At 33.4% G+C, this 16,428-nt stretch overlaps 1 protein-coding gene across 1 annotated transcript in view; it reads left to right on the top strand.

Annotated features, from left to right (window-relative positions):
- The window catches only part of RBM46 (RNA binding motif protein 46), a 78,926-nt gene that overhangs the window by 58,629 nt on the left and 3,869 nt on the right, over positions 1 to 16,428 (top strand). The window contains exon 7 of the mRNA XM_036764798.1: positions 13,853 to 13,916. Coding sequence (XP_036620693.1) covers positions 13,853 to 13,916 — 64 coding nt within the window. The remainder of the gene's footprint in view (positions 1 to 13,852; positions 13,917 to 16,428) is intronic.

Genomic DNA, 16,428 nt, shown 5'->3' with positions numbered 1-16,428 from the left:
TGTTTAGAAATTAATTCTATTTCCAGTTTTATAACCTGTTGTTATTTCCAAAAACAAAAGAATTATTTATTCAAATTGGTTTTAATTCACTTGATAAAATAGAATGTAGCTGTTAATGGTAAAATTTTATGTATTCCTTCATTTTAATGACCAATTTGTGAGTAGAAAAAAATTCCACTAACTCAACTATGTGTCTTTGAGGCAAATGGGATCATGACAGGCATGTCTTGAATGTTAACTTTTTTTTTTCTGGAAAGAATCTTTTTTTGTACACTGGTATTATGGATACTTTTCAGCTTATAAATGTATTTCATTAATAAACTTAATGAATATTAAGCTTGATTAGTATTAGAAAGGTCTCAAATTGAGATTAACTCTTTAGTCCACACTATGCCACTCACAAGCTAATCACTTGACCTCTCTGGATTCAGTTTCCTCACCAGGAAAATGAGGGGATTGAATTAAATATACTTTCAAGCCATTTCCATCTTTAAGCATTTGAAATCTGATCAAAAGTATTAGAATTTCCAAGATAGGAAGGACCAAAGATAAATCATATTGAATTCTTCATATGATTACTAGAAGTATTATTATTATTATTTTAGTTCTACTTCGTTTAAAACTGAAATATTTATTAGGAACCCCCCCCCCCGAGTAATGAACTGAAAATTATATTGCCATCACCCCAAAGCTTTTGATTAAAAATGAACAGTTTAGGTATTTAACCATTTCATCTGTTTCAGGCTAATTTTTTTTTTGCTGAATTTACTAAAATCATTATTTTCTAAACAGTTGATTATTAACAACTGAAAGGCTGTATTTTCTGAAACAAAATGTCCAATTAAATAATTACTCTTAATACATGGTATATTGAGCCAGTATTCTACAGTTATGAATTTTGTTTATTTTTAGTGTCTTGTTTCTTTCATGTCGTAATTTTGGTAACTGATGAATAAATTTCTAAAGAAAAACGTGAAAAACTAGTTTGTAATATTTAACATTTTGCTTTAAATTTCAACATCATTTAGTTTAGATTTTTTTAGTGTCATCTTTTTTCTTCAACATACTTGTTTAATTTTTCTTTATATCAAATGCCATAATTAATACTCTGTATTAGTATTGCTGAATTGTTATTCTATAGCAGCAGTACATGATTTGCCACACATAATCAGCTAACATATGTAATATATATGTATTATGTACGTAATATATATGTGTATGTGTGTATATATATGACTTTATAGATGGATTCTGAATAGTATTGAGTAGTAGTGCTATTTTATTATTGTCTGTTTTAATGCAGGGAATAATATTGATCTTTGAGAATTACTTAATTATAGTTTATATTTGACATCCACTGGTTATATACTGGTTTAACTATGAGTTTTTATTTTAGTATGACGTTTTAAATTTCTACCTTCTACTAGATATTCCATAGACCATTACAGTTTATTCATAGACAATTATATATTGCTTATGTGACTTAGTGAGTGGAGCTGAAATGAAACAGAAACTGGAATAACAGAAGAAGCTTTGGAGTCCTATCTTCAACTCTGACGAGTTTACCTAAGAGGCCAGTTATGCTTTTAAGCACTTAAAAATGTTTCAATGCACCCCTTATCTTAAAATGTATTCCTAAAAAGTTTTAAATCACAAGAATGTTAGTAGCAATACTTAACTTCTTGATCTTTAAATTTATAATATTTCAGTTGATAAATTATTAATTGACTGTGTAATTATAATTTGCATCATTATAGACCTTGTATAAACACTGTTTATGAGTTTTGTGAAAAATCATTGTGTATACATTTGTTTTAGCACTACTCATCACTTTACATAAATAAAATCCATAGAATTTATATGCCCGGCAATAGAATGGTTCCATATGTAGTTCCTACTCTAAAGATTGATCAACTTTTATTCATGGCAGCATGATCATCAGAAACTTCGTGGTATTTGGTTGGTACACTCACTCCAATATGTACAAGGACGTCATTGATAGTTTGATGAAAAGCAGCAGTTGGAGTGGTTTGCAAAAGTGAAATGATGTAGGGTGTGAAAGCAGGTATTCACATAAATGCAATTTAAAAACTGCTTGTTAAAAAGAGAGGTTTTTCCTCCAGATTTGCTAAATTGTTCTAATTCATTCTACCTCTTTTGTACTACTTTCTCAGAAATAATTTTATCCTTTCTTTCATGGTGTGGGTAATGAAGTAAAAGAAGCATAGGACTGGGAGGGAGTCAGTATGCTTATTTTATAATCTAAATTCTACCACTATGTGTACTTTCTTGAGGAAATTATTTTGGAATAGATAATGTAACAAATAAATAATGAACCACTAATAGCTACAAATTTCCTGGTATTCTGAGTTTTAGCTTATGTAGTTGCCTATATGCATTTGATGATACTTTATCATGAAAGGCCATTTAGTGTAATTTTTCTAAAATTTGTTTCCACAGTATGTTTCATGGTCTGTTTTGTGAGAAGATAATAAAGTATAAACATTAACATGATTAATTTTGCAGGTGTGAGACTTTTGAAGGTTTTTTCCCCCAGCAGTCCTTTTTGTTTATTTGAATATATATTCTATATATTTTTATGTTTTCACTTACATTGTAATTTGTTAGGGAAAAACATCCATCCTAACCAGTTTGCTTCTAATTAGACATTTCTTTTACTCCTCATGCCTTGGTTACTGTTTTGGTTACCCATTTTTCCCCGCCTTTGCTGATCTTGTTACACATTTGCCATTCTTTCATCTACCCTTCATCTCCTCTCATCTGCTTATTTATTTACAAATCTACATACTTTGTTTCTAATTTCTTTTTTCCCCTTTTGTCTTATTTCTTTACTGTGTATATGTTTGTCCTACATATATGTGTGTGTGTGTGTGTGTGTGTATGTATAAACAAATCCTTAACATCTGAAGAGATTGATAACTAAGATGTTAATTGTATTGATAACTAACATCTTAATTGTATTTGTTGGGGTGATGAGTATAACTGGTCTTTGATGGTTGATGCTGGAATAATTTATCAAGGGATTAAAAACTAAGGGCCCTGTGAGATCCACTTGCCACAATGCCAGAATCGTTATGGTTAGGGCACCAGAGATTATCAGGATGAGCTGGAGCAATAGAAGGACTGGGGACAGAAGGAGATTTTCCTAGCTATCTGTATTTAGTATCTCTAAAACCATCATCGTTAGTTTAGAATCATCTTTAGTTTAGAACTGGTCTTCCAACCAGTGTTAATAATTTCTGCACTGCTGGATTGTGTTTATGAAAATGTCATGTAGCTTCAATCTTAAAGTCAAACTAGGATTATGACATTGTTTTCATAGATTTATGAAGTTGCCAACTATTTTTACATCAGTAATCAATAATAAAAGTGTAGTGGCATCCCTTTATTTTTTTGGCTCTTTGAAGAGTCACTCATTGGAAATGATTAATTTACTGCAGCCAATTCTAGTCACTGGTAGCAGTCATACTTTTAGGAAATCAGTGGCATTATCAACCTCTTTGTGATATTTCCACCACTTGTTTATACTTGGCCTAGGTACAGCCTAGACCAGACCCCAGTAGGAGCTGTGATGAATACCCTGCTGCCACCCTAGAGATGGCATTGAATCAAACTGTTTATCATCATCCCCACTAGTAATGAAATTATGATTAAAGTATGACATCAACCTTAAATTCTATTGAGATTTATACATTGCATCATTACGGGAAATGATTCTTCTTTCTAGCCTTGATTAGGGAACAAAACAGCTTTATGGGGAAGACAGAAATCTTTCCGAATTAAAACTTTACAGTACATCATCATTTTTTTAAGTGTTGTGAATTTTTGGAATGTCAGATGTACCTGTATTCAAATGTAAGTACATAAAGGTATTCCAAGGTTAATATTGCGTAATTTCTAGGTACTGTTTCAAATTATCTATACTGTTACATAGTATGGGTAATTGAAAGTTGATTGTACAGTTATTCCTTGTTATAAGACTTGTTTTAGAATTTAATAATTAAAAATTAAGATAGGACATTTATAAAAGTTGCAGACTAAGAGAATGCTGAGTCTTTGGACCATGACATAAATTATCTGATATATCAATTCAGATGACAAAATGAGCCACCACTGTTGATCTCTCAAATTGCTGCAGCTTTTTAGGGAACGGGGCTGGGAAGATACTGTCTGTTTTCTAACACCCCTTCCCTCCCCCCACATAGGAGAGCAGGGATCCTCTGTTTCTGCTTCCTTCTACAACATGTATGGTTCTTTGATTTTCCATTTTCTCCTTGTATTGTCTTTAGGATTCTACATGTAAATTTTTAAAAATTTTATGCTAAGAGAGAACTGTACACCTTGTACTTTTGGTAGGTTTTCAGATGTTTTGCTCTCCCACTTTTAAGTTCACTGTCTTTTGATTTTAGTACAGTGAGGACCAGAGACTCTTGCCCTTGTTTTTAAATGGCGGCATGATGTATTAGAACAAAGGACAGGGGTTTAAGAGATGAATCTAGTTCTGTCCCTGTTACTGACCAGCTTTGGGCAAGTCGCTTAGCCTTTCTGAGCCTCAGTTTTCTCACATGTAGAAAAAAAAAAAGATTGGACCAGATGATTTTGGTGGACATTCATAATTGTGTCATTTGGTAATACTGTATACTCTTGTTTCATGCCCAGATTGTTTGGAATGGAACTATTCCGTAGACTTAGGAATATCTATTTGGGTTATATTTGAAATAATTCAGATGTCATCCAAATGTTGGACCTTCGCAATTAGCTGTTTCATGAACAAATGTGCAAAATATATTAGAGATTTTATTTGGAATGGTGTTAGAAGCAAAATGTGGTAAAACACGTGTCATTCAGTCCTTAAGAAAATGAAACTTGTCATCCAATGGAAAGATCATGGGCTCAGGGCCATAGGGAGGTGGTGGGAGTGGCATTCAGGGAGCCTAGGCTTCAAATCCCACCACTGATACTTAGCCCTTATGTACCCTTGGGCAAGTCATTTCTCTGGCTCTCAGTCCTCAAATATAAAATGAAGACATTGAACTAGATAAATTCTTAGATGTCTTCAAGCTGTAGATTGATGATCCTGTGAACTGGCTAGAAGACTTAGACATTGAACATCCATGAGAAGAACAAAACAGAAACAAAGACACAAAATTTAAATAAGCTTTGTGTTTGGTCACTTTGCTTATCAAAAGGAAGGAATACGATAAACAGAGAAAAGCTGTAAAAACTAAATTTTGTGTGGACTGATCAGGGAAAATTGAGGAAACAGAAGAGAACAGTGGAGCAAGGTAGATACCAGAGGCATTGGACAGAATTGGGTTGAGGACAGGGAGGAGTGTCATTTAAGAAACCACCAAATGTTGCCATGAAGAGTTGGGAGTAGATAGGAGGAAAAGAGCTGAAACAATGATAATCTGGAGATTGAGGTAATAAAGATCTAAGAGACCTCAGATACCTGAGCAATGTTAGTAGGACACAATATTTTTCAAAAAAAGTATGTAGATATTTAACAATAATAAAGACATGAGTAGAAAACTAAAATGTAATTTTTTAAAAATATGCTGTCAATGCACAAATATAGTATATACTCAGGAGTTAATGCTTATTTTAGGAATAAATTGTAGAAGAACCATTCTACTATTCATAGAAGTATTTTCCCTTTTTTTTTTATTTTTATTTTATTTTTATTTTATTTTTTTTTATTTTTTTTTATTTTTTTTTATTTTCCCTTTTTTAATGAGCTTTGTACCAGAGAAAGGAGCATCGTCTAATAGTTTCACTGAAAATTTAATTGCGTGCAGAGCACAACAAGTTTTCAACAGTTTAGTCAAGCATCACACCTGTCCTTTCTGACCCACTCGCATATTGCATCCAAATATACCTCCACCTATGTGTCTCTGCCCTCTCCCTCAAATAACCTAGTACAATGTGGTGGCCTTTAACACACAAATAGGTGAAGAATTGAATTGAGTAATGGTAAATGGGGTCCTATTCCAAGTAAATTTGGCCATTTTAGATTTGAATATTAATATATATATATATATATACATATACATATATGTGTGTGTGTGCATATATATATATATATTATATATTTATATCCCCTGTCCAAGCCTCTTATCCACACTCCACTTACGTAAAATTGTCTGTAACACAGATGCCGTTGCTCTCTGAAGAACAGTATGCAACTAATCATCTTCCCTTTTAACAAAAAATCCTACCTAAGACTAAATCCTTTTTATATACCTTCCCAGTTTTGACAGTATTATTCACCTAGTCTCCTAGGCTTAAATCCTTGGAGCCATTCTATGTTTTCATTTTCCTTACATATTTGTTATCAAGTTACTATATTTTCTTCCCCTTTATAATGTTTTACTTCATTCTTTGTTCTCCGTCTCTATTAACATACAACCTTGTGTATTAGCAAGGCAATAAACACAACGTTGATGATAATTGTGAATATGCCTATCTAATTCTATATCACAAAATATGAGAGACTCTTCATATAGAAGGTAGAAGAAGTAAAACATTTATTCAGACACCAGAGGACCACATCCCATAACCAATAAGTCCAACCCATCCAAGCGGCATGCAACTCCCCAAACCAGTAAGCCCACTTTATCATAACAGCAGGGAACTTAAAACAGTATCACAGCATGGAGCCTCACCATCCCATAATATTCCACCCCCCCTGCTGGGGCCTTGCCACTAACAAACTCACAGCACAGCTAGCATGTGTGTTCTCTCTCTCAGTTCTAACTGTTCTCTCTCTGCATTTCCCATGACACACTTTCATTTTCCTCTCAGCAAGCTCCTCCCACCACATGTGACTTAGACTTCCTGTGATGTAAGCAGATTGCATGGCCTATTAATGGGTAGGAAAGATCTTCAAATCTAAGTTGTTATTACACCTTGTTACTACCATATATCTAAATTACTCCATTATTCTTACTGTGATACCCCATATATAATAATTTACCAAGTTTTATAATTCTTATCCCTTTGTGATATGTTTTTTCTAGGTTCTCATTACTACCGTTCTATTGGTGTTCCTTATCATTGTTCCTAAGAATTATTTTTATTATTATATTTTGATATTCATTAACTAGTCTCCCTACCTATAATTCCTCCCCAGTCCTGTCCTTTCTGGGATGCTGAAATTGTTTTACAACACCGTTTTCTTTTATTCCAAAATCTTCAATGGCTTCTTGTCCAGGAGAGTCAAGTAAAAAGTCCTTAATTTGTCCTCTAAAATCTTGCCCCATCTTCTCACCTAACACTATCTAACGTGTATTCTTTGTTCGGGTCTTGTTACTATCATCCACATGTACTGTGTCTATTCTTACCCTTTCTCTTTTGTTAATGCTTGTAACTTTTGCCTGAAAAGCACCGTTTCGTCCCCTCTCCATCTGTCTTTTAAGATATTCCTCAAGTCCTGAGCCTTCCTGGACTGTGTTAGCTGATACTGCTTTATCCATTTTCAGAAATTCTATAGCACTTGTACTATAAACTGCACACTTTGACAATTTATTTATTGTCTTACACTCATTGTGATTATTTCCCTTCAATATTTTTTTCCTAAACTTTCTCTCTCAAATACATTATAACCTTCTGAAAGCATGATCCATATTTTATACTTTATTTTGCCCTAATCCTACCATAGAATTGTGATATTTGCTATATATAACCTTCATGGTACCTAACACAGAGTAAGTACTTAACAAATAGACGATAGGATTTGAGAGAGGGTTTTCTTTTGTGCTTAGAGGAAAGATGAGCCTATGAATTTTTTAAGAGTACACTAGTAGTCAGCTATGTTTATGGGAGGCATGACGTACGGTATATTAGAAAGGGTACTGGGTTAGAGTCAAAAGACCTAGGTTAAAGTTTTAGTTCTTCCACTTAGTTGTGTTATCACCCATGCCCAAGCTTAATTTTCCTCATTTGTAGTACAGGAATAATAACTTGTACTACCAAGTAGTTTTGAGAAAGGTTCTTTGTAAATCTAAAAGTGCTATATAAATGTGAGTTGTTATGTGCTGAGTAACTATGTTAGTTGGGGTTGGCTAATAAGGCAGAGGGAAAAGAAAAAGTTGAAGTCTAAGAAGGAGAAAGGAAAAAAAGAATGGTCTCTATTTTTAGGGACCACATGTTTACCATCTTACAACTAATTGAAAGATGTAGATGAAGATAAAACTTTTGTTTGTTGTTATAAAAAAAAGCATTTGATTCATTAGAGCAAAATACCATCTTAATGGCCAATCCTTACATCAAAGTCATTCAAGATTAAGGTAAAAATTAAGACAGAGATAGCCTTCTTCATTGTCCTTCTACCAGAGGCATTCTCTGCTGTGATTGAAGAGATCCAACGCAGCCTCTCAGTTAAGCAGCATTTCCTGTGGATGGTGAAGATCCTCAGATGTTCTTTTTTGCAGCTGGCATAGTGCTGACTGCATCAAGCCCTTGAACATAGCAGAGCCTCCTAGAAGAGAGCTATAATTATTCAAAGGAGTTTGACTTGACAGGAGAGATCAAGTAGAAGATGAATTTTTACTGTTCAGATGCATTTGGATGGGCACCCTATGGAACTTAATAATTATGTTTATCTTGGACAGATAGCACAGAAGGACAAATTAGATCCTGACCTGAATAAGAGATTTTTGAAGCATGCTGCATTCTTTTTGGGAAATCATAAAATTCCATTAATGACTTTTCTCCTACCACCACTCCCCTTCTACCATCAAGCTTCCTATTATGAAAGCAATAGCCCATCTTTTTAATACCACCTTTCTATTAGCACTGCTGTATAGCAGAAAAACTTGGAATATAATAGTCTCTAGATAATTAAAAATTATAAGCCCCAGCTATGCTTTGCTTCACTCCTGACTCTTTGGTCACCGCCACTATTTCCTTACCAACCTACCTGGTTGTGTTATTAAACTTTTGGAGGGAACTTCCAAATCAATGTGATCACAGATCCTTTTGAGTGTCATAGACAGGGGAACAGTTTAGATGATTCACAACTAGTTAAACTAAGTAGACTAACAGTTACATTTCTATAATGCTAAAAGTTTTAGAGTACTTTTTTCGTCACAGCACAGTAAACTGTAGGTAGTTACAAGCATTATTTTTACCAGTTTAACAGATGAGGAAACTGAGGCTCAGCGCAGTTAAGTGACTTGACCTGTCTATTGATTTCAGTTTCATTGTTCTTTCTACTATTATAGATTACCTTCTGAGAAACTTTATTTTTTCCCTTTGTCTACTTCCTGAGCTTAGGTCAAGTTATTAACAGTATTGTAAGTAGTGTAAGATAATCAAGATTTTAAGTACAATTTTTAAAAAGTTTTATTGCTTCCCTTTGTTTTTACACCAAAGTAATTTCTCCTTAATTATCCTTCACTATTGAACCCGTTTTTGAAACAGAAAAATATTTTAAACTCACTGTACGACTGTGTCAGATAGTGTATATACATACCATAGTCTACCTTCGTAGCCTCTTGCCTCTACTTAGAGGAAGGAAAGTTTTCATCATCAGTTCCTGAGGATCAAGATTGGTCATTACAATTAATCAGAATTAAACTACTTTTTTGGCTTTAAAAAAGTTACATTATTGTATGCATGCATGAATGACAAAAACATTTTAAAAATGCTTACTATGTAACAGTTACTATGATAAATCCTGAGGTTTAAAAAAAGTCAAGAGGGCCCCTGCACCCAAGGAGTTTACATTCTAAGATGGGAAACAGTGTATATAAGGACATGGTGCCTAAGGAAGGGATTTTTAGTCTGTGGATCACAGGTACTTGGTCATCTGGTCAGTTGACATGCTCCTTGCAGGAAGCAATGGCAGTATTTCATTGTATTGATTTGATACTGTACCCAAAATGAGAAATGGAAAGGGGGGGGTAATTGGTAGCACATGTGTGACAGAACAGATGACAGGTTGGCATGGATGGATGGAAGGATCAGAGAGGAAAGTGGTCTGTGACTGCCTGGGCTAAGTAAGTTTGCACTTAGTCATGGCTCAGCCCCAGGATTGGAGTTCCAGAAGTTACTGGATGAATTTCCCAAGGTCCAAGAGCATGTATTCTAAAGGACTGATAAGGTTGTTGTTTCTTGTTAGAAGCAAGACAGTGGCAGTAGAGCAGATAGCAGAGTGTCCTGTAGATTACTGGGTGGAATGTGAAATGTAGTCTAGTGATCTGAGTCTGTATAGAATAGTGGACAAGGGGCATATGTCATTCTCTTGGGTTCTACTTAATTAGCTTTTCATCAGTTCATGAACATTTTTCCATGTTCCTCTGAATCTTTTTCATCATTTATATGGTAGAAATATTTCACTATATTCCTATGCCACAACTTGTTTAGCCATTTCCCAACAATTAGTGTGTACCCACTTTTCCCCTAATTGTTTCTCCTTCATAAAAAGTACTGTCATAATATATTGCTGTGTATGGGATCTTTTCCTGTCTTTGACTTCTTTGGGGTAGTATCACTGGGTCAGAGGGTGTGAACAGTTCAGTTTAGCCTTATCTTACATAATTCCAAATTGTTCTGCAAAAAGGTTGGATCAGTTTATGGCTCCATTTAAAAGTAACCCTATACTTCCAGAAACAAAGACTAATCTTAGTATCAATATTTTATTGGTATGATTTAGCTGTGAGCCATGGGAACATAGTCTTTGAAGAATTAAAAATGAGTATCACAGAGGTCAGTAAAGAGGTGCATTATGTTAGCAAACTACAACATAGAAAACAAAGAACTTCAAAAAATCATTGGAGCAAAAGATGTTATTAGGGAAACGTATGAAAAAGAAGATCTGCATGTGTGACAGGAGTGAAGGGTAACAGGTGGAGAACCATGCACTACGCCGATGTCTTTACAATATTTGGAAAAAGCATATTAAGATGTCTCCTTGTGACAAATATATGGGAGAATGTGGGTAAGAGTCACACAGAAGAGGCAGCATAGATGAGTTGATTTACAAATCTTGGAGAGAGCAGCCAAATCAGTGAGTTCACAAAGACATTTGATTAGTTGAGTATCGTCTGTTGCCACTTTGACAGTTGTAAGGTGAAATTTAAGAAGTGCTTGAATTTTTTGTTTCTCTTAGTAATGTGGAACAATCCTTTATCACGTCAATGTTTCAGAATTTTGAAAACTGTTCGTATCCTTGAACTAAGTAGCTATTGGGAAATGGCTCTTTTTATGTGTACCTTAAGTACAGTTTTGTAACTTTGAGTCATACTGCTACTTAAATTTATAATCTACAGATGTTTAATATGAATGAAACATTTTATTGCCATCTACAACAGTTTTATAAGTGTTTTAGTATGGATAATTTAAAATAGCCCATTTTACGTACTATTTGAGAGCTTTAATTAGACTAGCCTTGCATTTCTTCTTCATTCTCCTACAAAGGTCTAGACTGAGGGGTTGGCATTCTTTCTAGTATGTTTATGGAGATAGAAAAACTAAAAACTGAAACTTCAGGATATTGCTATTTCCTCATTTGGAGTGCATTGGAATCCTGCTCATTCAGTTATTTTCTGTCTTCAAAAGAGAAAATAACTGTGACAGCTTTGTATAAGAATCAGAGAAACATCTTCATTATTAGTTATCTTTGTCCTTCCTCATTCTTCAACCCAGTAAAACACTCATCCTGTGAAGTTCCGTTTTAAACAGGACCATGAAAAATTTCCTTTCTATCATAAAGTTTTTTGAAAAAAATTTGAGAGAAAGGATGAGAGTTTCACCTAGTTTATTTACTTTCCTACCTCAAATACTTAAGTGGATCTCATATCTCATTGATATGGGGTGAAGTTGTAATAACCTGAAGTGATATTAAGTCATATCTATCCATTTCTTCCTATTCGATGTGATTCTTGTCTATGACCTTCTGTAATTTTGTTATAGGTGAAACCACTTGACATGCTAGAGGCTTTCCTCACTTTTTTGTTGTGGTCAGGGTATCAGTGGAATACCTGGGCCATCCCTTGCTGTCTCCACAAGTCCAGCGCTGATTATTTTTCATTGATTTATTTCTATGATGATATTCTTCTCTTCAGTTCATAATTCGTTTTTTATAATTTGTTTTACCTACATCCACTTGACACACCTTTCTAGTGTTCTCTAATTTAAATTTTTCATAGACTGTAAAGTTCCATGACTTGCATCCATAGCAACACTGGTAAAAGATGGATATTTGTTACAAAATTCCTAAAAATAATGTAAGAGTAGAAATGTTATACTAAAATTTGAATTTTATGGAAGACATCAATAAAATTAAGTTAATCAGAATATTAAAAAGATTTTACTTCTATTAGTCTTTAAGTTGGAGTTCATCCTATTCTGATTCACTCACCTTTCTGCTAGTGATTACTGTGAACAAATGTAGCAGTAGGAGTATTTTGCTCAAAACAATCATCCTTTTTCATTTTTTCTTTGCATTATATTTTGACAAAATCCACCATTTCTGAAGTCATTTTTCAAAATTTCTTTTATTGTAAGATGTTTGAGAAAAGAATGGAACTATTAATAGAATTATATTGTTTTACCCCTCCAATAAATGCCTTACATTAGATATTGCCAGTCTCTTAATTGATACTGGAAGCTTGGTAGTCAGGTTTAAATAATCTGACAAATTTTTACCATTTTATTTCTTTGTTTTCATATTAAACTAAGGATTGGTAAAGAAGTAATTCCAGAGACCAGATGTTAACTACTGTAAACATTAAAAAGAGAGAAAGGGTTGTCTTCCCATACATTATCACTATTTCTACTTAGTGCTTCTCTGGGACAATCTCCATTAAAACTTGTTTTACAATGTTATTGCCACTAGCTTAGGTTATTATGGTCATAGGATTGAAGATCTTAAATCATTTTCTTTTAATTCTGTTATCCTTTCTCCTAGGTGCCTTTATTTCATGGTCAGTGAGTAATTCTTTTTGGTTTCTTATAATATCACCATCTTTTTGCGCATTTTCATTCTACTGCCATATTTGTGAATTCTTAATAGGGATATTTACCTAATAAAAATAAAAGACCTCATGAGGAAATGAAAATTATGTTCTATACTGGTTCTATTTATAAGGAATATATCAAAAGTAGAGTCTTCTATTGATCACCAGACTTCTAAACTAATATAAAATCTTAAGCAAAATCAATTGGAGGAACAATTAGACCATGATTTTTCACGGACACGAAGAGAAAACCTTTAAGCGGTCGTTCCTAATTGTGGAGTATTGTTTCCAGTTGAATTAGGTCTTCTACAGGCAAAGCTTTTAAGTGTTTAAGGTAGAGTATCTTTTATTGCCATGAGTTTGAGTACTCAGGCAGTCTTTCACGCCTTTTCCAACAGGACAGAACTGTATTTCACTGTTTAATGCAGTTCCACTTTATCCTATTTACATATTTCAGATTTGCTACAATAATGTCTTTGATATTTGCTTTTAGAAGAAGTCTGAAGCCAGTTAATATCTTTAAATATTTTTATTTTTCTTTATCTTACTAGTTTGGCCACAGTTCTTGAAAAGACCTGTTTATTTGTGCCTGTGTAGAAAAGTTAAAGAGAAAAATTTAATTTTTATCTGCTAATTTATTACCTCATAATTCTCTTTGGCAGATTCAAACATCATTTTCTTCTGCAGTAAATCTCTGCAGTCCTTCAGAAAGTATAACTGTTTATAACTTGTTTCTTTCTAATTAATTTCTTTGCTGCTTAAGTGGTTTTAAATTTTTTTAATCTGAAGGTACCAGGGTTCCATACACTTCCAGGTTAGGGATAACATCATCCTAAAGATTCAATTCTTTTCTGTCTCCCTGCTTACAGACAGGGAACACAATCTCTTCAGCCTGGACCTGTGTAGGAGAATTTGGAGAAAATAAATTAAGAGGTAAGAAATAGACCAGTAGGAATATTTTATTCTGTTGCTGAAGAAATATTTTATATGATGTGTTTGGTTTTTTAAAAGCTAGTATCATGAAAATAAATACTAAAAGCTGTCAATTGAAATTAAGTAAATGCTGATACCTATCTTGCTGTAATCAAATTATATTCTCATTTTATCATAAAAGTCGAGTTCTCTTTGTTTTTATTAAACAGCAGTTGTTAATGTATTTAACATAATTATATATTATTAGGATTTGTTTTACAGCTATTTTTGCATTTTCAGTGCATAATAAAAATGAACTATGGCAGTTTTATTGTAAAGAGCTGAAAGTACACAACAGATGCATTAATATTAGAGCTATCCCTTATGCCTTTTAGTATAACTTCCTCCACTCTTACATATGAAGAAAATCCTGAAATCACGATATGAAAATCAGTAATAAATCACAAAATGTGGTATTACTACACATTTAGAGAGTTCAAATTGTGGGGTGGAAATTGATGATTATGATCACAAGAACTTAGTTTTTATAGTGGTTCCTAGAAAGAAGTGCTGTATTTACTTCCATTACACATACCACTGATTTACATAGATTTTAAAAGCAAAAAGACATCAGGAGATTTTTAAGTAACATTGCTCCACTGGTAATGAACCCTATGAGTGATCGATACATTTTTATGTTTATATGTGTGTGTGTATACACACACACACACACACACACACATACATACATATATGTACACACACACGTATATACAGGCATATATATACACATATATATATTTGCCCCTTTGCAATCTGAGATATAAAGAGTGATTATTTTAATAGCTGAAAAGTTTTCTGCTGAATTTGTGTTTTTATTCACAGGCACATTCTTTTCTCCTTAAGTATTCTCTTGATCAGGAAAACAGAAAAGATTTAAAATGGAAATAAATGCTGGTCCCTTATGTAACTGTTATGTATTATTCAGTCTTAGTCTTTGAGAAATAAATGTACCATCTTTGAACCGGACTATAGTTATGTAAATTGATGGACAAAAATAAAATCTCTCTAATAAAAACTCTAAAATCAAATGAATTTAAAAGAATTTCATGGAAAATTTTTAAAAACTGAAAAATAAACTCTTAAGTTTGAAAATGAAAGCAGATATTCTGATTCTAAGCCTGTACAGAAATGGTTGTTTCTTCAATAGCAAATGTTGTAATACCTAAATCACGATTTAAAAGGATAGTGATTGCAAGTAATACAGCCTACTGTTTACCCACACCTCCCATGAGTATCATTTCAAAACCTACCATAATATTCTAGAAATTAATAGAAGAGTTGAAAAAAATGTTTTAATTTTTGAAATAAAATTTCAAAAAATATTTATGGAGACATGGGAACTGCAGTGCTACTCTCAGGAAAAACAGAAACAGGAGTTTCTTCAAATTTATCATTTATGGGGGCAGCTAGGTGGCGCAGTGAGTAGAGCACTGGCCCTGGAGTCAGGAGAACCTGAGTTCAAATCCCGCCTCAGACACTCAACACATGTACTAGCTGTGTGACCTTGGGCAAGTCACTTAACCCCAATTGCCTTGCCTTCCCCCTCAAAAAAAAAAAAAAAAAAATTTATCATTTATGAGAAAATGTTTCAGAGGGAGTAAGTTGTGGGGGGGAGTCTTGTAATTAATTCTTGTAATTGGGGTAGAAGAGAGAGTAGTGGGGGGTGGGGTATGTGAAAATATACTAGTAAATACAGTGACTCCAAATCTAAACTTATAAAATGTACCTGAGAATGAATTAGCTAACTTTTATGAGTTGTAGATAGCTTTTTAATAGAATATTTGTAGTCTGTAATTCTGAATAATTCTTATTTCATACTGCACTACAGTAAAATCTAGGTTATGTTGGTGGAAGGGAGCAATAACATAGACAATTAAAAATAATTTACATTTGGCTTGGGAAAGCATTTTTGGGCTTATATTCTAATACTGTGTTTCTGTTTTGATAATTCATAAAATGTTAAAGCTATGTTTCCTAGGAGAGAGAACTATTACAAAGCAAGAAAATATGATTATTGAATTATAGAAAAGGGAACTAAGTAAAATGGGGCCATTAGGGAAAATCTAAAGAAATAATTTTAAAGGGAAACAATCTACAAGACTGTTCTGGGTCTTGTAGGTACAAAAGACCAGACAGTCAGTGAACAAAAAATAAAAACAATTCTGCTTGGCTAATAAGTAAAAATAATGGAATCCATTACAAGAAAGAGGACATCTTCTCTTACCCTGAATAGAAAGATTGCCCACGTGGGCAATAAGTTTCAAAAACTATGAATGAAGTGGTCAGAATTATTTGAGGAAAATCATCTAGGGAACTCGTAAATCATATCTAAAGTTGTCTCTGGGTTGCCCAGAGGTAAAGCGAACTGAGCAATGGGATTAGATAAACAAGAATGTAGAACAGGTAAGAAGGGAGCCAAGGAAGATGGGGTAGTGTATATGAAGACTCATTTATTTGGTGATGAAGTTCT

The sequence above is a fragment of the Trichosurus vulpecula genome, chromosome 6, assembly GCF_011100635.1.
Source record: "Trichosurus vulpecula isolate mTriVul1 chromosome 6, mTriVul1.pri, whole genome shotgun sequence".
Classification (NCBI taxonomy): domain Eukaryota; kingdom Metazoa; phylum Chordata; class Mammalia; order Diprotodontia; family Phalangeridae; genus Trichosurus; species Trichosurus vulpecula.
This window is presented reverse-complemented; position numbering and strand designations above follow the sequence as displayed.